The sequence below is a fragment of the Podarcis gaigeae genome, assembly GCF_964106915.1.
Source record: "Podarcis gaigeae genome assembly, chromosome: 9".
NCBI lineage: Eukaryota > Metazoa > Chordata > Lepidosauria > Squamata > Lacertidae > Podarcis > Podarcis gaigeae.
In genome coordinates, this window is record NC_139685.1 from 19,003,601 (window position 1) to 19,027,604 (window position 24,004).

The window sequence follows — 24,004 nt, forward strand, 5'->3', positions numbered from 1 at the left end:
CGGCTTAATTTTCCAGGCACAATTCATTTTTGCTAGCATTTACCCAATGCTGCTAAGCTTTGGGAGCAAATGAGAGCACAAAAATGAGGCTTGCTTCTCAGCTTTGCAGGACGTGGGGCGGGAGGCAGTGGGAAGACAAAGAAGTGAAGCCAAATTTCTTCCAGCCTGGGTTGGAAAGAAGGGAGGAAAATCTGAGGAATCTTTGTGCTTTTTTTGTATTTTACATAAAGCAAACAAGTGGGAAGGCAAAAGCTGATAAGAAAACAAAATGGTGGGAATGAGCCAGGGACTAAAGGAGAAAAAGGAACAAAAAGGCAGAAAAAAGTATCCTCTATCGGCCTTTGGGTGTCTTGGGGACATTTTCAAACCGCCACTTGAAGCAACAGACTAGCAGGGAATGGAAGCCACCACCGACTAAGCTAAAAGCAGAAACAGACCGGATTGCAAGGCCTCAGAAGTCTCATTAAACAGCAATTTCTGCCTCAGACCTTAGGAAGAGCTCAACTCCCATCTGATCTCATATTTCAGGCTCATTTGTTCAGTGTGCGGTTTCTATTCATTTGCCACATTAACAAGATCCATCATGCTTAATCCCGCCACACGTTCGTTCATTTAGAAAGGCAATGCACATTATATGAAATGTGCGTTTTTATGTCCTGCTGCTTTGATCAATTTCCAACCCCCGTCTTTTCTGTTTAAATTAAATTAAAGTTGTACTAGGGGTTTTCTTTGGCTCAGTTAAAAAACACTTAGGCCAGCCCTGCTTTTCCAGGAATTTAAAAAGTCAACATCTTATTGGAAAGCAAATGACGTCTGACTTGAAAAAAAGCAACAGGAGAACATTTTTTTAAAGAGTTTTGTATTTTTATTGTTCAAGTAGTACAAAATCTATATACTAACCGTATTGTTAAAATACATTTAACACAATGTGAAAAGCGAGCTTCAGCCTTACTATGTCAGTCCGTTTATCATACAATCATAATAGAGTTTCATGTGTTATAAGACAGTTCTGCAACACTCTTGTTCAAGCGCAGCAGACACCACAGCCGAAATCCAAATGTTTTTGTCAACTTCAGCAAATAGACATACACACACAAGAGTATGCACAAACATTTCCCCACTAAACAGATCCTCAATGCAGTCTGCTCTAGGCCCAACCAATCACAAACCTGAATTAGGCATGGCGAAACTATTTGATTCAGTTCGCATTTAAAGGCAAATAAAGAGAATTCACATTTCCCGAAACGCTATGTGAACTGCCATCTTTCAAAATTCACACGTTTCCAGAATTGGCAAAGCAGTTCTCCAGCCAAGTAATTTGTACAAAAATGCATGTTGCGGGGATACAATTGTGAAAATGAGCAAAAATGTGTTATGTTAGAAAATCATAATATAAGGAAAATATGGCTCACAAAAATATGTATATTAGGCAAAATCGCATACATACATGTAGGAGAAATTCACACTAAAATGCTGGTGAATTTTCAGAAATATATTGCAAACTGATGTAGAGAACTGAATTTAAGACTGGTAAATTGAGAAAGTGAAGCAGATTCACCAATCCCTTATCTGGAATCAGACCCTTCTGAAGAGGCATTGGATAAATCAGGTGTTAGATGCAAAGGTTCCCCTTCAGAGGTAGGATTGCATCCTGTTTCCACATGTAGATTAGGCTCCGGAATTGGGGTTCACATTTTTTGCATACCGAACACATTTGTTAAGCATAATCGCGTTTTAAAATACCTCCCATTAAAAATGCAGGACTGTTATGGGTGTAGTGCTTTAAGAGGGTGAAATGTTTTCTCAGCAACCTTTATTCACCTCTACTGGCCATTTTTTTAAAAAAAAAATTAGCAATTTATGATACAGTGGTACCTCGGCTGTCGAACGTAATCTGTTCTGAAAGACCATTCGACAACTGAGGCACAATGGGCTATCAACAAGTTCAATGGGGAAAATTGGGAAACACGCCTCGGAAGCCGTTCAAAAACGGAAGGAATTACTTCCGGGTTCTCGGTGTTCAGGTTCTGAATTGTTCGGCTTCCGAAATGCTCAAAAACCGAGCTTCCACTGTACTGAGACAAAGTGATCCTACCCAACCAGGAATCGCATAAGCCAAAATCCTAGGCCACCCTTACAATGGTGTAGCATCTGTTGCTAACATCCAGGGTGGCGCCAGCCCTTGCCACCAACACTGCTAGAGCAATCCCCCAGCGGAACAAAGTAGGGCCATGCTGAGCTGCTTGGGCAAGGAGGAGCCTGACCAGGCCGCAGGTGGGGTCACCTGGCCATGCCTGCTCAAAAACTGTGCACCTGGGCCCCCCTGGCACCCCCACACTACACCCGGATCCTTAACTTCTATGGGTAAAACGTAAAGGGACCCCTGACCATTAGGTCCAGTCGTGACCGACTCTGGGGTTGCGGCGCTCATCTCGCTTTACTGGCCAAGGGAGCTGGCGTACATGTCATGTGGCCAGCATGACTAAACCACTTCTGGTGAACCAGAGCAGCACACAGAAGTGCCGTTTACCTTCCCACCGGAGTGGTACCTATTTATCTACTTGCACTTGACGTGATTTTGAACTACTAGGTTGGCAGGAGCTAGGACCAAGCAACAGGAGCTCACCCCGTCGCGTGGATTTGAACCGCCAACCTTACGATTGGCAAGCCCTAGGCTCAGTGGTTACGCCACAGCGCCACCCGCATCAACTCCTATGGGTAGGTGTGACTAATTCATCATATCCTCCATTTTTAAAGAGATGGGTTTGGTTCCTCGTGTAGCCCAAAGGATACCGTCTATGCACGAGAAGGAACTATGGAGCAAGCTTCACAAAATTATGATAAACAATCGCTTTCTTTGTATTTGCACCATAATTATTATGACACTGCAAGGTCACTATGCCACACTGTCAATCTTAGGTATGAGACAACATCAAAAAGCCAATTTGGGGTAAGGGATATTCTTCATTCCCTCATCCATGGGCAAACATTTTCTGCAAAAAGTGCTTCCCTTCAGCTCAGTAATAGACAAATGGATATCTGGCAAGGGGTCTGTTTATTTAACCAAGTCATACCTAATTTTAAGGGAACTATCACAATACAGTGCAACCTATATTTTCGTCTACTTCGAAGCCATTACTGTTAAGTGTTGTTATTATGATAAAATTTCAGGTTTATGAAGCCCACATAACTTGTATTATGCTTATGTGAATAAGGCTTTTGGGTTTGTTTGTTTTTTGTTTTTGCTATTTTATTTTAAATCTTAAATGGAGGGACAAAACTACATGCAGCATTTTCAAAACAGGCTTTGGTTTATTTTATTTTACCTTATTTATTAAATTTATATACCACCCTTCACCCATAGAGCTGGTGGTGGCTCACAACACAAAAATACAAGATAAAAAACACAAAACGCGTAATAAAAACAAGAACGAAAATGAAACAATAACCCCCTCCCTGAAACACATTTATAGGGTTTAGCCTTGGTTAAAGTTGAAGTATTACTTCTCACGCCTTTTATATGAGCCCATTTCCATTGTGCTACAAATATATTTTTTGATGTGCATGAATAATCAATTTCTGCTAGTAGATCCTAATTTAAAATACATAGAGGTAGGGAAAGTGCTCCCAAAAAAAACACAAATCTCTGAATTGCAACCTCCTACTTTTGCTTAGTTCAATCTGACAAGATTTTATTTACTGTTACGACAGCTTCCTAATCTGGGCATATTTATAAAATTAGTTATGTATATACAGCGAATCTGTTGCAAAGAAAAGAATGAGGGTTTTTTTTTAACTCTGATAGTCTAATCAGTTATCTTCCCAGATAATGCCCTACCACTATCATGAAAAATATTCCTCACAGTTTAGAGGCCATTTGGCAATGAACAGTAGCAGCTTCTCTGAAACATGCCACTAGTGGAGAATTTCAGAAGGTTCATTGCCTTCAAAGTTTGCCTTGAAAAGCACCATCAACCAAAAGTAAAAATATTTCTCTCTATATATATTTGTTTATTTGTTTCATAAAATTCATACGCCGCTTGATTATACAAAAACCTCATAGCGGTTTACACAAAAAAAGATAAAATTATCAATTAAAAAATTGACAATAATTTAAGGCCAATGCATGCAGAAAGTCATCAGCTGCCTCCGCAGTAATTCAATCACAAATCTGCAGGAGCAGAATATGGTGTTTTGGGGATTTAATACAACATCTATCAAGGTTCATGACCAAAACAGGTTTGTTAGAGATCGTAGAGCAGGCTTCCTTCACCTCGGCCCTCCAGATGTTTTGAGACTACAATTCCCATCATCCCCTGCTAGCTAGGGATCATGGGACTTGTAGGCCAAAAACATCTGGAGGGCCGAGGTTGAGGAAGCCTGTCGTAGAGGTTGCTTTGAGCACAAAAACGGTAATTGTGTAAGTCTACTGAGAAAAGACAATTAAGCAATGCTTAATTTAGCAATCATTGGCATTTAGCAATAAATGCAAAATATAGCTCGACTTTGGTCACCTCCCTTACAGAAACAGCCAATATGTAAGACTTTGCTCCTTGGTACATCAAACACACGACAACACATTTTAACATTGCAGTATGGCAGCAGAGGCATCTTGGCAAACTGATTATTGTTTGTCATTTCTAAGAAGGATTTCATTCGGTTCAACTTTATTCGAAGTGGAAAAACATAATGTTTTATAAATATAAAAATTGCTGACTGGGTGCTCCAGTAACTTGTCAAATAACTAAACTGTCCTTAAAATTTTAGTTACTAGAGCACGTAAAATACCTGGGACCAAAACCTGCATGGATTCAGTCACAAAAATTATGCGCAGCGCTAGTGCATTTATATACTTCTCTTCGGAGACGTCAGTGTCCCAGTTTTGAATTTTCCCCAAAGCTATTGTGTGTGCTTTTCCTTAAAAGCCTCCATCTGCAAGAGAAAAGAAACAGAAACGTGTCTCACTTTAAGGGACAAACGGCCATTTTCCAACGTGCATCTCTTTGGCAGAGGGACTTCTCGGTGGTGGTGCCTGCCCTGAGGAACGCCCTCTCATCAGATGTCAAGGAAACTTTTAGAAGACATCTGAAGGCAGCCCTGTTTAGGGAAGTTTTTAATGTTTGATGTTTTATTCTGTTTAATATTCTGTTGTGAGCCGCCCAGAGTAGGCGGAAACCCAGGCAGATGGGTGCGGAATAAATAATTGTTGTTGTTGTTCCTTTAATATTAAACTTGGCCCGATAACCTTGATCATCGTACAAAGCATCAATATTCTGCAGTTCAGTGCTCACATTTTCAAGGGACACTTTCTCAGAGTAGACCCACTGAAATTAATTAACATGACTACGCTAGGTCCATTAATTCCAACAGGTCTGCTCTGAATCAAAGTGATAATGCCACCCATTATCTCCATGCATACGTTAATAAAGGTAAAGGGACCCCTGACCATTAGGTCCAGTCGTGACCGACTCTGGGGTTGCAGCGCTCATCTCATTTTATTGGCCGAGGAAGCCAGCGTACAGCTTCTGGGTCATGTGGCCAGCATGACTAAGCCACTTCTGGCGAACCAGAGCAGCGCACGGAAATGCCGTTTACCTTCCCGCCAGAGAACCTATTGATCTACTTGCACTTTGACGTGCTTTTGAACTGCTAGGCTGGCAGGAGCAGGGACCGAGCAACGGGAGCTCACCCTGTTGCAGGGATTCAAACCACTGACCTTCTGATTGGAAAGTCCTAGGTTCTGTGGTTTAACCCACAGTGCCACCCATGTCCCAGAACGTTAACACCTAGAGACAAAAGACGCTTTTGGAGTTTATGTAATGATATTATCCCGCACCGACCTGAATTTTGTCAGAAACATGGCAATCTTGTGTTTTATAAACCTACCTATAAATTATTTCAAGTCCTGCGTTCAGAACTGACAACATACTGACCTCTGCTTGGACTCCCATCACTTTCTGGGTCCAACTGTCATGCTGAGCCAGATCTCGATCTATCCTCTTGCTTGGCAGGTTTGCGCTGCTGATCATCTGATACCTGTTTGGCAGCAGGTTTGCCTGGCGCCTCTTTCAAGGCTTCTTTGACAGGGGTTGCCGGCATTTCACCATTGAGGCTTTCGACGCCACTGACAGACACCAAATTCTTACGTTCCTTGGAAGCAGATTTGTGTTCAACCTTTGTGACTCTAAACCTGTTGGGACAAAGCTGAGCTATTAAAGCAATCCAGCATTTCACTACCGCCTCTGCAAAATTAGGAAAGGTTTATCTAAATTTACAATTGTATTAGTTTTGAAATGACTGAGGGGCTTATTGCTTTGATGTTTGATATTTTATCGTGTTTTTAATTTTTTGTTGGAAGTTGCCCAGAGTGGCTGGGGAAACCCAGCCAGATTGGCAGGGCATAAATAATAAATTATTATTATCATTATTAACTATCTAAACGGTATGTGAGGAAGTAGGCGGTTAGAAATTATGGCTGCGCTTCAATTACAAATTCTAGAAGAGTAACTCTGTTGCCAAACTAATGGATGCTCTTTTAAGAATTTGTCCCTCCAGAGCAGAGTCTCAAACATTCTACTGCTACGGTAGTTCGGAACACAATTCAACTGTTTTAATTCCCTAAATATTATTCCCCCACCTCTCTTTTGCACTTTAGTAACCGTTCTTACCAGCACTACAAATATGGGACTTCATCAGAATGTAGATTGTAAGCTGGAGCTTACAAACCACGCAGAAACAAATGTGTTATAACACACCTACAAATTTGTCTTTGTCTTTTTCCTGTAAAGCAGTTGCAGCAAGGGGTCTTGTGTCCTCTTTCAGTTTTGAAGCGGGCACGCCCAGCCCGACAGAGTCAGGATGCCCTAGAGTTCCCTGCACCAACGCAAAAACCAACGGGGAAACCTCTCCGTTCACATGGAGCTTCCAAACTCATTTTCTGCACCAGTTCGTCCTCGATAGAACCACAGACAAAAGGAACGATATTCCAGTTGCTGTGCATCTGGGATTACAAAGGACTAGGCCTGCACAGAAAAGAAGCTGGCCAATTTCTGCTGAAGAGATAGACTGGCCTGTTTCACATTGTAGTTGAACTAAACTAGATGTAGGGTTGCCTTATCTTGAAGAGCAAAAAAAAAGAGGACAGCTTGAGGCCTTTTCCCCCAGCTTGGGCTGGCAGAAGCCATGCCTGAGCCAACACCCAACAAACAAACAAACAACACCCCAAATGTTCAAGTTAGAAGGAGAAAGTGTGATGGACCTTTAATACCAAAATCCCAGGCATTTCCTTTAAAATGTAAAAATCCCCCCCCCCATGGGAATGCCCCACCAAAAAGAGGGCATGTCTGAGATTTCCCAGATGTATGGCAACCCTAAACTAGAGTTTAAATGTGAAGGTGCACTACGATCACACACGCCACCAACACTGCGAATCCACCACAGTACTGAGAATCAAGAAGAGTTTGGATTTGATATCCCACTTTATCACTACCCGAAGGAGTCTCAAAGCGCCTAACATTCTCCTTTCCCTTCCTCCCCCACAACAAACACTCTGTGAGGTGAGCGGGGCTGAGAGACTTCAGAGAAGTGTGACTGGCCCAAGGTCACCCAGCAGCTGCATGTGGAGGAGCGGGGAAGCGAACCCAGTTCCCCAGATTACGAGACTACCGCTCTTAACCACTACACCACACTGGCTCTAGTCAAGTCATGGTTTCACCTAAAATGAAATTATAAACGGGCACACCTTCCAACAGACAACACTGTAACCTCCCCATGCCGGGCTCTCCTTGGTTCTTTGGCTTTTTTAGCTGGACTGAACAGGTGCCACCTCTTCTGATTGCAGCGGCTACAGTCACCCGTTCCGGCAACTCCACCAACCGTATGCAAATGGCGGCCTCGGCAAGTGTGTTTCAGCTGAGGACCTCCGGACGATGAGGGAGACACTGGACTTGTTGGACTGCCTGGCGTAGTTGGACTAGTAGGGCTATATTTAAAGAGCAAAAAATGCAAACGTTACAGGACAGAAACGTAGTGTGGTATGGTGGTGGACATGTGGTGGACAGAGGACGAGATGGTTGGACAGTGTTCTCGAAGCTACCAGCATGAGTTTGACCAAACTGTGGGAGGCAGTGGAAGACAGGAGTGCCTGGCATGCTCTGGTCCAGGGGGTCACGAAGAGTCGGACATGACTAAATGACTAAACAACAACAATCTACAGTGCTGCTTGTACACATTCATCACCTTTTAGAAAAATATAACAACAATAAAAAACTGTATTTAAAGAGGGCAGGTGCTGTCACAAACAGAAGTCAATCCACAGTTGGCTTCTCAACAAACTTGCAATGCCAGTTTCTCCTGAGCAAGACCCTGGAGGGAAAATGGTTTGAACAGTGAGTCTGCTTCCAGAACAACTCTCCCCCATCAAATGTTTGCATCTGTACACAGCCTAAGTTCAAGTATGTGTGACCAGAAATATTCTTTCACCTTACCTATGTTTCCTTGCCTCCTCACGCTCTCTCCTGCTCTACTGGATGTTTCAATTGTTAAAGTTCGCCAGAACACTTACCTTGATGATGCGATTATAGGTCCATGCATATGTGCGAGCATATTTCTTATCTCACACGGACAGGATTTTTGTAAAAACATGCCGCTATCTAAGGCTTAATGTAACATGCACCCAACTTTTAAAGACACGTACATGAAACTTGAAGAACTTCACTATTACAGTACAATCTGTCTGAGAAAGCTTGCGTTTGCAAACTTCAAATTTCTGCAACAACCTCAAAAACCACTAACATCTTGTCTCCACTGAATGTGGAGCATAAAAAGAAAAAAAGGTTTTACCTTTCAGGGTCATATACAGAGTTATCTGCCACCATGGCCTTCAGAACATCAGCATTAGCTGCAAGAATGACATAAATAAGAAATACTTAACATTTTGGAGTTGATCTCTTTGAACACGGTTGGCCTAACTTGGACATTACGCACACTTATATCAATAAGGTAACATGCCACAAATAACTTTCGTTCTACTCCTGACCCCAAAGCAGTTTGAATCCTTGGGAAAATATCTGTTTGGCATGTATGAATGAGAAAGTGTATATGATGCGTGCTGTGAATTAAAAGCCCTAAATTAAATGTCTTCATTACTTCCAAAGGCTGCATATTGGTGGGGATAAGAGGCAGTTCAAAAAGTGGGAGGGGTCTCTCCCCCCCCCCCCGGCCCCCACCATTCCACCTCTCTCTCATTTACACATATATCTTGAAGCCATTTTGATTGAGAAAAGCATTGGGGAGGAAAAAATGATTGCCAGGGGGTGATAATTGTGGATCTAGCAGCATATGGTGTAGGGTGGTTCATAAATATTCCTCCCCCTTCCCTCTGGCTGCTGATATATGCCTAACTGATGCCTCCAACTGGAGCCAAAGGACGCTTAATAAAAATGAGCCTAAATTCTGCAGATGGGCGGCATAGTGAGGAGGGGAGGCTGTGGGACAGAGGCTCCTCATGATCTGCACATTCATATTTTTTAAATAGCCGTATCGCATACCTTCATTTTTCATAATGTAGTCAACTATTTTCCCCACGGTGTCACCATTATCATTCGTACTTTCGTTCAGCTCTGGAAAGAGAAAGAAATATTCGGCTTGTGGGCTGGATAAATAACCAACCAGGACTGGAGATGTAAAGAATCTGGTATAGTTAAAGCTATGGTGGCTGGGGAGCAATGTCTCCCTGAGCAGGGAGGAATAGAAACATTGCAACAATGCCATGTTTTCCTCCTTATCTAACCTTACTTTGCTGCTTTATCATAAGACGCACTGTTTAATTTTACCATTTGACATATTGATGAAATTTACTCAGAGTGAAAGGTAAGACTACTTTTATTGCCATAAAAATAAAATGTATGAACATAACCTATTTTAATAACTGAAGTCTTGCTTTTCCAGTGTGATGGATATGGCCTGTTTTTGTGGACAATTCTGTGAAGTTCAGTTGCAATGCTTATCAGTTCTGGCCTTGGATTATGTTCAGCAATACAGTAGTACCTCGGAAGTCGAACGGAATCCGTTCTGGAAGTCCGTTCAACTTCCGAAACGTTCAGAAACCAAGGCGCATCTTCCAATTGGTTTCCGATTGCGCAGGTGTGCCAGAAACAATAGCACAAGCTGCGGCAGACATTTGGTTTCCAAAACAAGTTTGAAAACCAGAACACTCACTTCCGGATTTTGATCTTTTGGGAGCCAGAACGTTCGACTCCCAAGGCATTCAGGAGCAGAGGTACGACTGTAATACCTTTAGCCAGGAAATAGATACGGGAAATTAGTAAACTACACACCTCTCCTGGTATGTCCCACGGAGGAACTTACGATCTTCAAACAAAAACATCTTGAAGGTCCCAGGCCACAGAGAGGTTAGGCTGGCCTCAACCAGAGCCAGGGCTTTTTCGGCTGTGGCTCCGATCTGGTGGAACGCTCTGCCACAAGAGACTAGGGCCCTGCGGGACTTGACATCTTTCCACAGGGCCTGCAAGACAGAGCTGTTCCACCAGGCCTTTGGCCAGGGCACAGCCTGACTCCCTCCTTTGGCAATCTTCACAGAACTGTAGCCCAATGGTTGCCATCAATTTGATTTGAATTAATTTTATAATGAATGATTTTAGGATTTTGTACTATTTTATTGTTGTTAGCCGCCCTGAGCCCGGCTTCAGCTGGGGAGGGCGGGATTTAAATTTTAAAAAAATTATTATTATTATTATTATTATTATTATTATTACACACGTATCATATTATGAAAATCACAGGCCCTGGGCCAAAACCTTGCTAACCTGCTGAATGATCTGGCTCTGGTCATCAGGGAAATAAATAAATCAATTGCAAGGTTAAGCACAGTTTTGCAAGTTTCCAAGGTCCACCTGAACAGAGCTTGCAGATCACCAGTGGTATATAGACCATAGTTTGAGAGCCTCTGAGCCAAGCACTATAAAAATGGGGTTAATGTTTGCTGTTCCTTATTTCCACATTAGCACAGGCACCAGTCTTTTAAATCAGTCTCACTTACCTATCTTTTCCCCAAGCTGCTCCTCCTCTTGCTCAGATTCTGTTGTACAGCGATATCCTTTCTTCTTTAGCATATGGCAGATGAAAACCCCCAGGAGTCCCATGAGGAAAAAGACAGGAATCAGGAAATATGCAATATATTCGGGGTGCTGCCCGTTTCCTGACGATCCACTTTCAGGTTTATTTGCGACATCATCTGCGCTATGGCTTGCCAAGGTACGAGGGCCCCCTATGAAAACAAGGGGGGAGAAAGACTACAAAATTAGTGGGATTTGTACAGCAATGCTGATATTTTATGCTTTCTACAGCGCTTCTCAGTCCAGAAACTAAATGTTTCCCAAAAGCAAGGCACCGGATGAGCAAATCCTGAATCCTGTAGCCAAGTATGTATTTTATTTTGATGGCAAGTAAAATTGAATTCTATAATGCAATTGTTTAAATTACTTTAATTTAGCTGTTCTGCTTAAGCATAATTATAGAGTTAACAACATAATTATAAATTTGATTTATCCACTGCATTGCATTATTATGTGTTACAATGTTTTGGTATTTTTATGCATTAAAAGAACGAATCAACAAGAAGTGGGCCTTGCTCGTGGAAATATATAGAAGAAGAGTTTGGATTTGATATCCCGCTTTATCTCTACCCGAAGGAGTCTCAAATTGGCTAACATTCTCCTTTCCCTTCCTCCCCCACAACAAACACTGTGAGGTGAGTGGGGCTGTGAGACTTCAGAGAAGTGTGACTAGCCCATGGTCACCCAGCAGCTGCATGTGGAGGAGCGGAGACGCGAACCCGGTTCTCCAGATTACGAATCTACCGCTCTTAACCACTACACCACACTGGCTCTCTGAAATATATAATCAAACTTATTGACTCAATTCATACAATCACACCATTCTACTTTGTTCAAAAGTGGCCAGCAATGGTTCGCAACTCTGTATGACAACCAGCACCAGAAAACCTTGGAAAAACCATTGTCACAGTCATGCCTCCGTCTCCAAAGGCACCATGGAAACAGGAGTGAAATTAAGAAAGCCAAGTGCTGAGAAGAGTTGAAATGAAAGCAGACAAGCAGCTGTAAATCAGTTTGCTTATTCCAAATGCTAAAAAAGAAAGAAAACTGAGCCTTTACAAAGCCTCTGAGTGCTTCAGAAATGCCCACAATGTAGTACGCAGTATTTCAAGTTGTACCAGATTATCTTTGTACACAAAGAGAAAATGTGACATTTTAAGTAAAACTGGAATAGTTCACACCTTCTTTGAATTCTTCTCTTATTCTAGAAGGAAGCTAAGCTGTAGCCCTTTCTACTTTATACCTCCACTTAATTTCTAACACTCTAATATTTAATCATGCCTTCCTCACAAAACCACAGTACCAGCAGAGACACTTATTTACACAGAGCTTCTAATGGTAAAGCCCAAGCAATATTTATATATTCCCAATTTCTGAAAAAAACTGCAAATGTGACTTCCCGCTGAACATCCAGCATTGCTTCTGATGTTTGGGATAGATCAAACGGTCTGTCCGCAGGTGGACAGAAATTCATAGCTATGGTTTCCCTTCATCTGCAATGTGCTAATTAGGAGAGCTGCCAAAATTCACAGCCATTCCTAGACAAAACTGTGGTTTTGATGTGTAGCTTCCACCCCCTTCCTTGGGTTCCTCTCTCTTTTTGACAAATAGAATCACATAAGGAATCCAACAGCGCAGTCAATCACATCAGAGACAGTTCAGCAGTTGTTGTTGTTTAGTCGTTGAGCCGTTTAGTCGTGTCCGGCTCTTTGTGACCCCCATGGACCAGAGCACACCAGGCACTCCTGTCTTCCACTGCCTCCCGCAGTTTGGTCAAACTCATGCTAGTAGCTTCGAGAACACTGTCCAACCATCTCGTCCTCTGTCATCCTCTTCTCCTTGTGCCCTCCATCGTTCCCAACATCAGTGGTTTAGACCACAGCGCCACCCACGTCCCTCTAATACCACTTCCTCTTCCCTAATACCCCATACATCCTGGAGGTTCATATAACCCATCAGATCTATGCCTAGGGTGGAGCAGAGGTGTAACAAAACAGATGTTTATATTGAAGTACAGTGGTTACATACGCTTCAGGTTACAGATGCTTCAGGTTACAGACTCCGCTAACCCAGAAATAGTACCTATGGGTTAAGAGCTTTGCTTCAGGATGAGAACAGAAATTGTGCTCCGGCGGCACAGAGGCAGCAGGAGGCCCCATTAGCGAAAGTGGTGGTTCAAGTTAAGAACAGTTTCAGGTTAAGAACGGATCTCCGGAACGAATTAAGTACTTAACCCGAGGTACCACTGTATAGCTGTACCACTGTATAGCCAAGAGGAGACAGTTCTCTTGACTGGCTGACTATAATTGCAAAAATGAGACTTTCAGCAGCACCACTGACTATAATTGCAAAAATGAGACTTTCTGCAGCACCAAGTATCTTTATTTTTCCACTAAAATATGAAGAAGCTGCTCTCAGAGACCTAAGTTGATGCAAACTAAATTAGACAGGTGATGAAAGTCAGCCAGATTTTCATGCTGCTAACCCACAAGTCTGTCTGTGCAAGCTGGCTAAAGTTAGCCCCTTCTATCAGGAGGAAGTTCCACTCAAAGTAAAGGCACAAGGCTTTCCTTTGCCATTTCATCTTCCTAATCTAGCCCTTGAGGAAGCTTGCAAGCAGAAAACAAAAGGGAAGCTGGCAGACAAATGGCAAGAAATGTTTTCCGCAGGCTGAGAAAAATGATGCTCATAAAGTTCATAAGTTCTGTCACAAAAGCAACAAGAGTGAATAGCCGCTAGATATATGTTTGTGTTTTACTTTAAGGCGGTCAGTGGATTAAACAGTTTTTAGCTAATAATAATAATAATACTTTATTATTTGTACCCCGCTCATTTGGCTGGGTTTCCCCAGCCACTCTGGGCGGCTTCCAACAAAAATTAAAAATACATCAAAATGTCACACATTAAAAACTTCCCTGCCTACAGATGTCTTCTAAATGTCAGGTAGTTCTTTATCTCTTTGACATCTGATGGGAAGGCGTTCCACAGGGTGGGTGCCACTGCCTTCGTAGTTTGATCCTGGTACTGTTTCTCCAGCGTATCACCCAGGCAGTGGCAAAGCAGAACCCTCCAGCTAGCAGGATTGAACCCTCTGCTCATCAGCTGTTGAGCAGAGGGCTCAATCCTGCTCGCCCTGCTCCTTCTGTACTTCCCTGTGGAGAACAAGCCATGCCTCCCCTTACCACCACCACCAGATGACGGACAGGAGAGTGGTCTTAACTACCTGAAGAAGTTGGCCCACAGGGCTGGGTGGAGATAATAATCTGACCCACTGGACGATAGGAGTTCATCACTCCTGCCTAATGGACTAGATCTGAATACTAGATCATCTCCCAGTTTCCTGGAACAATTGTCCTTCTGTAATTCACAGCTGACTTCATTTTAATTTTTGACTGATCAAATGCCCAAACTTGCATGTGCTCTACAGCAGCTGCTGCTTACAAAAACCGAAGCAGTTCGCTGAGTGGCCCCTATGCTCCTATCAATTTACAAATTTTAACTTTGATGTTTACTGGCATTTTTATTTGTATATTTTCTTTTGTGCTCCAAATTTAACCAAATCGGCTGAAATCATGTAGAAGCAGTATTGAGAAATCTGAGAGGGATAAAAAACAATAAAATCAAAGTAGCCACGTTGGTCCAATAGCATGTGGTTAATATCTTTAAGAGGACCTGATAAATACAGCTTTTGGACTTTACAAAGATAGTTGATGAAACTGATCTTGTCTTTACTAACAGAACAGCAAAATGTAAGGCGTATCACGCTGCTTCTGTTCCTGCTGAATTCGCTATTCAACGCTCAGCAAAGCTGATCTTTCTCTTCCAAAAAAAAACACACACACCAAGATTCACTAAACACCAGACAGAAACAGAAGCTGCATCGTGGCTCCTTTTTAAAAATATATAGCTGAGCACCTTGGAGGGGAAGTTATGTGAGTATAAAAAGTGTAAGTAGTGGCCTATTTTACAGGGTGCTAATAAGTATTACCGAGTTAACACAAGGCATTAAGTACAATGGTACCTCGGGTTAAGAACTTAATTTGTTCTGGAGGTCCGTTCTTAACCTGAAACTGTTCTTAAGCTGAAGCACCACTTTAGCTAATGGGGCCTCCTGCTGCCGCCGCACTGCCACCGCGCGATTTCTGTTCTCATTCTGAAGCAAAGTTCTTAACCCGAGGTACTATTTCTGGGTTAGCGGAGTCTGTAACCTGAAGCGTCTGTAACCCAAGGTGCCACTGTAAATGCCAAGAAAACTATGACTACATCTGATGTAACACTAGTAATATATGACGGGAGAAGAGGCCTGGGGGGATGAAAAGAGGGAGGCTGTTTTTTTCTGAACATTCACATCTCTAGACAGGAGAGGGAAGTGAATGAACATGGAGCTAAACTGATCAACTAGTAAGAAACAGTAAACATTAGCCTCCCACCTGCCAGCCAAGAACATGCATATAGACAGAGACAGCCCTCTTACACCAGCCCCTGCCTATGTGGTACCCCTCCAGAGCGAGTGTGGTGTAGTGGTTAAGAGCGGTAGTCTCGCAATCTGGGGAACCGGGTTCGCTTCCCCGCTCCTCCACATGCAGCTGCTGGGTGACCTTGGGCTAGTCACACTTCTCTGAAGTCTCTCAGCCCCACTCACCTCACAGAGTGTTTGTTGCGGGGGAGGAAGGGAAAGGAGATTGTTAGCTGCTTTGAGGCTCCTTAAGGGGAGTGAAAGGCAGGATATCAAGTCCAAACTCTCCTCTCTCTGTGTCCAGACTAACTTTGGTTTGGGAACAGACTTCCAGAATGGATTAAGTTTGAGAACCAAGGTACCACTGTAACCCATAACCACCAGAGGGCACCAGGGTGACACAGGCAAGAGAATTTTTGAGAGCAATTTTCCTAAAATGAAGCCAAAGTGTTCGATCTAGTAGAATCAAAACAGTCACGCTTGGATTGTAGCACTTTAAATTGCAGGTGATGGATTTTTTTTATAGTAAAAAAACTTTGCAATTTAAAAAAAAAACACCATATCAGCACCAGGTAAAGCTAAAATCCAGTAAATGATACATTCCTCTCCCCTAGTGCCAAGATTTGCAGAAATCAGTCTGATGTTTAGAGAAAGCAAATCTTTGAACTTATTTAGATTTCCCTTCTCACACAAACATAAACCAACCATAAAATCACAACTCTCTTTGAAGTTCATCTTGCATCCTTTAGCTAGCCCAATAGGGATTAAGTAATACATCTGTATGGTTAGTTAAGGATCAGGAAGTAATGGCCAAGTAAAGAAAAGCTGTAACGTGAGTCTCAAAAGGTAACTGTAATCAAGTTATCCATACTTGACTTCACGGTTAAAATGGACCCAACCTCCCTTATGTTAAATTCAAATTCTCTTCTGTCCTTTGCCTCCACAGAAATGTGCTGCTTGCTCCTGCTGTCTCAACTTTTTCTCTCCCTGTTAGCTGTTCTCTCCCTGCAATGTAGCTTCTACCATTCACAGAAACCACTAACCATTTCCTCACTGGTAAATCCAAGGGTTTCTGCAGCCTATGGCCTCCTTCTCCTGCTTCCTGAACTCTCTACTGCCTTTGATAATTGATCAAAGTTATCACTTGCCTAACTCTCTTTGTTCCCTAGGTCTTCATGATGCTATCCTTCATTAATTTTATTTCTGTGCAATCAATTCTTTTAACGCTGCCACAAGTGAAAAGGCCAAGCCTGGGTTTTTTCCTCCCCTCGTTCCAGCCGCCAGGTCTATTCAAAATTCAGCTACCATAATCACTCGCCTCAGCCCCCATTCCAACCACAATTGTTCTACATAAGCACCTGCACTAATACCCTGTTCACTCCCAGATCCAGCACAAGCACCTCATTTATAGTTTCACGGTTCTTCAATGCTTTCCATTAACCTGATTATCTCTTTGCTTTTATATCCTGATACATCCCTGTCCAGAAAGTCTCCCAGCAACTGAATTAAATGCGCACTCACCCTGTTTATCCCACCTACCATTTCCATCACCTTCCTTGGTTCTTTTCCCACGGTAAAATTTTAAACTGTAAGCTCCTCAGGGCAGGGACCTGTCATCAAATCGTTTGTATATACGGTACTGTTTTTAACACTTGATTGGGAGCCGCCCAGAGTGGCTGGGGAAACTCAACCAGATGTGCGGGGTATAAATAAATAAATTGTTGTTGTTGTTGTTGTTGTTGTTGTTGTTGTAAAGCACCATGCCCAACGGGTGATCAAAAGGATCCCTTCCTCTGACATAAGACTTCCACTGGAAGGAGAGAACTTTTGGATCCAACCCATTGCTCTCCCCCCCCCCCAAAAAAAGAAACTGTAATTATTTAAAGGTTTTTAAACAATAACACAATTCAAACCCAACACATTTACAATGTGATTTGAAAGGTGATATACATACAAATGTGTAAGGTATGTTCCTGTTACGAGGATCACCACGCAACACAATCCACAGGTAAATTCGCATTCACACACACCCACGTTCCCCCATGATGTGGTACAGAGAGGTGAGGATCCACACGATTATCCATATAGTTTATAAAAGTGGAACAGAGCTTATCAAGCCTGTCCTAATAAACCCATTGATGGCAATATATTAGAACCATCAACTTATAAGCATGCATGAAATTTCAGGTGAACAAAGCAAGCCAGTGGGCATAATATATGACTAGACTTGTCCACTAAAAAAACCTCAAATCAGCTTTTTGTAGAATTACAATGTAGAGCGCTTAATCATAAACTGACACATATTTTCTGGCATGTGCCCCATTAATAACCTTGCAAATCAAGCTGTTCCTAATTTTCCATGTCCTCTTATTATTGAAAGAAAGCCTCCAATTTTTTAAAAAAATATTGTTTGCCAATAGATTTTTTTTAAAAAATCACATAATGGATAGTTTCCCATCTTAAAACATCCTGTTCCAGCACAGTACATAAATCTGTCGTGCACATGCAATAATTTTATGGGACCAAAAAATAAATTCTCCATGACGAGGATTCTTTACAAAAGTTTCAAAGCAATGACGGAGCTTTTAACAAATGCAAAAAGAATGCGCCACACATTCCCCTCCCCCGCTGCTGCTGAGATGCACTCCTTTGCGACAAAGTACCTAATGAAAAAATAAATTAATGAGCATACTATAGATTGATGCAAAATGTGTACATAGAAGGACAACAAGTTCCTATTTAAGCATGTGTCAGTTTCAGCAGCCATATGCATAACATACTAATTGTGGGCCAATCATTTATTGCTTTATTTAAATCCTGCTCTTCTTTCAAACGTAACAAAATTCTGGTTACGACAACGAAAAGAGCATGTTATGAAATATATCAGCCCTGCAGAATATCATTAGATCAAACTATGCCAAGAAAACTTAAGAGCAAAGCTGAAGGCTAAAAAAGACAGCAACATTTTTCAGCGCCTCATTCTTGAATATAAAGGAGTAGAAAATTGAAATGAACCTGAGAATCACACACTGGCTTGTTAGAAATTACTGGTGTTCGCTTTCAAAGGGCAAAACTCTATTTTGACACCAAGCAAGCAGTCAATATGTAGTTCCATGTTTATCTAAGGAAAACAAGGCCTGGTTTTTCCCCACCACCAGTTACTGCTTCTCATTCAACCTCACTTGTCCCAGAAATATTTTTAATTCATGGTTAGGAGAACCAGAGAGGGTAGGCCCAGTTAGAAATGCTATCCTTCTTGCTATAACTATTAAGTGCCACACTTTTTATTCCAATTAACTTTCATTAGGATGGAGAATGGAAACAGAATCATTTTCCTGATCGTCGTTCCAAGAACCCTAAACACCTTCCTGGAATAAAAAAAGGTAAAGGAACATGTATATTCCTGGAATATACAGATTCAGTCCAAAGGCTTGTCCAGTCACTTTCCCAGGAAAACCTGCTGTTTGCCACCAAATCAGAACAAACGGCAACAGCGGTGTTCAAAATTAGCCAGACGCAGGCATGTTTTGTGACTGGCATGTGTCCAATTGCAACCACGTGGAGATTTCTGGATGCCAGGATGGCGACTGACATCTCTGGCTGGCTGGCCGGCCCCTCCAGTTTTCTTAAGCAGAAGCTTATTTATTGATTTATATCACATAGATACAGTCCTTTTCCCCCCAGGGAGTACTCTAAGAGTATGCAGTACCAGCACACCTCCTTTTTTGTTGTCAAAAAGTGTGGCACTGCAACAACATGGTGAGAACTGGCACCTATTTTACTAGGGAAAAAAGCGCTGCATGGTTCACACCCTCCTCAGTTACACCCTACTACAACAACCCTGTGAGGTAGGATAAGAGACTGTGACAGACCCAAGGTCACCCAGTGAGCTTCTTGACCAGGGGTCAGCAAACTTTTTCAGCAGGGGGCCAGTCCACTGTCCCTCAGACCTTGTGGGGGGCCGGACTATATTTTGAAGGGAAAAAATGAACTAATTCCTATGCCCCACAAATAACCCAGAGGTGCATTTTGAATAAAAGGACACATTCTACTCATGTAAAAATAAGCCAATTCCTGGACCATCCGCGGGCCGGGGTGAGAAGGCGATTGGACCGGATCTGGCCCCCGGGCCTTAGTTTGCCTACCCATGTTCTTGACTGAATGAGGATTTGAACCCTGATCTCCCAGGTCTGAGTCCAGCCCTCTAACCACTACGCCACACTGGCTTCCTAGAGTACTTCTGCTATGGGGCAACTCTATGAATTAATTAGGTAAATAAATATGGGGAAAGCAAAATGTCACTTAGAGAAAGATCTAAAATATTTTCACTGAAATATTTTCATTGTAAATTTGTTTTATTCTGGATTGTTTGGTTTGATGTTTTGATGTGTTGCAAACTGCTTTGAGATTTTTTTTCCCTTTAAAATATAAAGTGGTATAGAAAATAATAATAATAATATGATTATATAGCCGAAATAAGGCAAGGAGCTTTCAGAATGACTGAGAGAGCCCAAGTCATTGCAGAAATAGAAATCGTTTCAGGGAAAAAACCCTAAATTGGGAGAAAACCAAACAACGACTGAGCATGCTCAGAATGTCAAGTGTCTGTTGTGAGGGCTAAAAATAGAAAAACTGGGTTTGGGGGAGAAATATAATGCAATGCCCTGAAAAAAGGCCAGGCTGGCAGGCAAACTTCAAACTACAACATTTTGTGGCAGATCAGATCCCTCATACAGAATCATCTAATCAATGAATTGTAGAATTGGAAGGGACCACGAAGGTCATCTACTCAAAACTCCCTGCAATGCAAGAATCTTCTGCCCAATTTGGGGCTTGAACCCACGACCCGACTGAGCTATTTGATGAAGCTGCCTTTTCAGTTATATACATTTGAAACAACTGTAGCAGACTTTTAAAAAGAAACTTTAGTCTAAAGATGTATATGCCAGCTACATGCATACATAAAACATAAGCTCCTTCTTTTAAAGTACAGGAAATGTCTTCATGTCAATACAGCCATACGAGATACCCACAAGAAAAGCATGAGCTCCAGTTTAATCACTTTTTAACAATTTGTGCTATCCCTGACCACATCAGTCCACAGAAAAAGTTTTGCAGATTTCCAATAACAACTTCCAATGTAACTCAGCCAATGAGCAGTTTCATTTTCAAAACCCAACACAGTTTCAGCCCATAAGTAGGCTCTCATTGCACGGTCTGCGTACTACAAGGTCAGGGAAGCTCAAAATACTGGGGGTGAGGGAAAGTAAGGGAGATGGTAGAGAAGGAACAGCTGTACATTAGACAATTTAATAGTGTTTGGGTTTTAATGCAAGTACTCCAAGGCCAGATTTCCTTATTCCAACAACCAGTGTTGTGTCTAAAATCCAGAACAGGGAATTAGCAGATTGCAAGAGAGAGAGAGATAGACAGAGACTACCCTTGATTTTCAGCAACATAGTACACTATCAGCAAATCACAAAAAGTATTCGCTAAATTAACCCATCCCAAAAAAACTAATTAACCAACGAATGTAACCGTTTTAATCCTCCATAACACAACACCAATGAGTCACAGTTCTATGATCTATTGCTGTTATAGGAAAGAATGACAGTTATGAAAGCAGACAGAGTCCAACCATCGTGACTTAGTATCCTGTAAAATAGAGAACTTGAAAAGGTGATAGAGGGCAGAAATGAATTAAAAAGACTAAAGGAGGGACACACTAATGGCTACTTTTTACTTTATATTAACATAGTTTATCTGCCACCATTTACCAACCCAATTCTGCAGCTGCTTCACTGAACTATCTTTCCATCACAGCTCCACATACAAATATATTGATAAACATAATACAATTTACAACTATTAACTACCCTTCAAAGGTGGTTAACACATAAAATAAAGCAGCTATGTAATTTCTTTTTAGTTATCTTGAACATGCACTAGTGGGGCACAATTAAGTGGACTGAACTTTTGACTGAAGAAAAGTCAATGGAGGCATTGCAAAAAAAAAAAAAAAAAAAAAGCCTGTATGTTAAGGAATCAGCATGCAATCTGACAGTCTTCCCAAATGCAGCAATCTGTTTCATTGCACTCAGTTGGAACTTCCTTGCATACAGAAAAATGCATACATGTGGTACTGTTGCAGAGAATTGATTTACACATAATTTACACTCTAGTATTCCTACAAATAAGTGCCTCCCGTGGAGGAATCTTGTAACGTGGGCTCACAGTGGCATCTGGCACTATTTCACTGTAAATCTGGTAATAAGATGAGGATAACTGAAATTATTCAGAAGTAATTACACAGCAAGAAACAGCAGAAGGATTGCAATAGGGGGCTGGGGATAGAAGACACCAAAGTGCTATTACTGGATGGATAATTTCTTTGGAACAAAGCTTTAGGTGAAGACAGTGATTGGTTGCAAAAAGAATGAAAAATGCAACGACCTGTGAGGCACAGTCTACTATCAATTTTGCCGATTGTTCTGTATATATCGCCTTGACTCCTTTTATGAAGTGAGGCAGAGTCGACCAGTCTCAAAGTCTTAATCCTAGAGAGTGCAAGAACAGCTGTTGTTATCTGGAGAAAGCTAGCGGCTCTTTGCACATGCCCTGAAGCACAGTTTCACAGCTGAGCTGAGCTGGGAGTCAAAATAGCCTCTGGAAATGAACTTGAACTCAGCGGCCGAAGCCAGATGTTGTCCTTTTGCACAACGGAGGTTGTAACAAGCCCAACCCTTGGAGATCATGTATTTATTTTCCGGTTGAGGAAGAACCATTTAGGGGAAAGAAAGAAAAAACCCTATAAAGAAAAAGACTGAACTAGAATCGGACGTGCAATTTAAAACACACACACACATACACCAACAACTGCCCCATTGCTGTGGGTTTGACAGCAGCCTGACGTACAGCAGCTGAGATCCACCTAAGGGATAAGCTTCTGCTTGCTAATCTGCCAGGAAAAGCTTAGTTTCTGCATAACAGGATGGCCCAGTTGGGAAAATTAAAAACAAAAAAGGTGGCGCCAACCTCAAGCAAGGAGTAAGAGAGAGAAGCAAGGGAGCGGGGCTGGAGGGAGGGAGGGCTTCAAAAGTCAGGCGGGAGTGGAAATAAAAAATTAATCAACAGCAAGTTGGGAAGTGCTGGAAAAAAGCAGATGAATAACGGAAATTCATGGGGAAGAGAGAGAGATAAGCCCCCACGATGGAGGGCAAAATGCAACTGCACCCCAATGTTTCCCCTCCCCATCCCAAAATGCAAAATATAAAGTCTGTGCCCAGAAGGAGGAAGCCTTTTCCGCACCCACCGGGAGCCGAGAGGTTGCCCGCCTGGGCGGACGCGGCTTGGAAGAAAGCAGCCGGGTAGGCGGGCGTCGCGGCCGGTCCTTGAGGAGCCATCCCTGGGCGAGGAGACCACCCGCGTCCCGGGACACTGGGGCGCCTGGGCTGCTGGGGCGTCTGCGGCGCGCGCAGGAAATCTCCCCCTGTCCGCCCGGGCGCGGCTCTGGCCTCGAGGCTCCGCCCACCTCTTCTCCATTCCTCCCGGGGGGGGGAGAGCGACTGAGCATGCGCGGTGACGGCGCCGCTCTTCGGCAAGGCTGAGGGGAAGGCGGAGTTTCACTGTGGAAAAGGCAGCTGGAGGCGAGCAGGCTGCTTTTGCCTCAGTCGGGCGCTGTCCAGTCAGGCGCTCTCGGAGCGAGCAAAGTCCCAGTCAGTTACTTTGCTCGAGTTAGGAGTGCAGCAACTGTAACCCTAAAGCACTTTCTGGGGAGCAGGGGTGTCAACTTGAATAAAATATTTGAGATTTGGGGTGGTTGTGAGTGTCTGGTAACAAGTCTGTGACGACGTTTCACAAATTTCAGTATCGCCTACCTGCATTGTATGTATTTAATCTGCAACTGCAAGTACACTGAGAAAAAAATTACACAATATGTTAGTTCATCCTTCAAAAGAGAGTGTGCCTTGTGTAGTTTTTTATAGGAAGGAAAAGAGAATTAATTTAAAGAGTCAAGCAACCCATTGCTGCCTTCCACATGCTCTGCAAATGGAAACTAGTGTCTAATTCACACATTTTTTAAAACGTATTTTTTATTAAAGAGTGCTTGGTTTACAAAAGTCTGGGCAATGGCTCTTTTTTCAAGTTACATTTTCAAGAGATCGGTTTCATTTGTTATGCTCCAAAATCCAACAATTCTGGACAACGGCCATATGAGAAATATGCAAAATAACTAAGCAAGTATTAGAAGTCACCCCAGAACTGGCCCTACTAAACATCTTCCAGGATCATAATGTCCACTCACATCACAAAGAGCTAATTCACATTTTTGGGTGGCAGGGCAGCAAATTCCATTTCACCTCAAGGAGTGAATCAGGACATGCTGCATTTGCGCCTCAAACTCCACACTGAA

General features: G+C 42.5%; 1 protein-coding gene across 1 annotated transcript; it reads right to left on the reverse strand.

The window, feature by feature from the left end:
* Positions 1-842: 842 nt before the first annotated feature.
* Positions 843-23,133, reverse strand: RELL1 (RELT like 1). Its single transcript, XM_083755064.1, has 7 exons — positions 22,904-23,133; positions 11,060-11,287; positions 9,549-9,620; positions 8,842-8,899; positions 7,742-7,981; positions 5,934-6,190; positions 843-4,932 (listed from the first exon to the last, which is right to left on the reverse strand). Exons 1-6 carry the CDS (start codon positions 22,992-22,994, stop codon positions 5,971-5,973), a joined length of 909 nt encoding a protein of 302 aa, XP_083611190.1. The 5' UTR covers positions 22,995-23,133; the 3' UTR covers positions 843-4,932; positions 5,934-5,970.
* Between the last annotated feature and the right edge of the window lie 871 nt (positions 23,134-24,004).

Excerpts from the sequence above, each read along its gene's own strand:
- RELL1 (XM_083755064.1), bottom strand. The coding sequence starts at position 22,994 with ATGGCTCCTCAAGGACCGGCCGCGACGCCCGCCTACCCGGCTGCTTTC. Across the intron at positions 9,621-11,059 it reads GCAGCTTGGGGAAAAGATAG|AGCTGAACGAAAGTACGAAT; the intron begins GTAAGTGAGACT and ends TTCTCTTTCCAG. Across the intron at positions 8,900-9,548 it reads CTACATTATGAAAAATGAAG|CTAATGCTGATGTTCTGAAG; the intron begins GTATGCGATACG and ends TCATTCTTGCAG.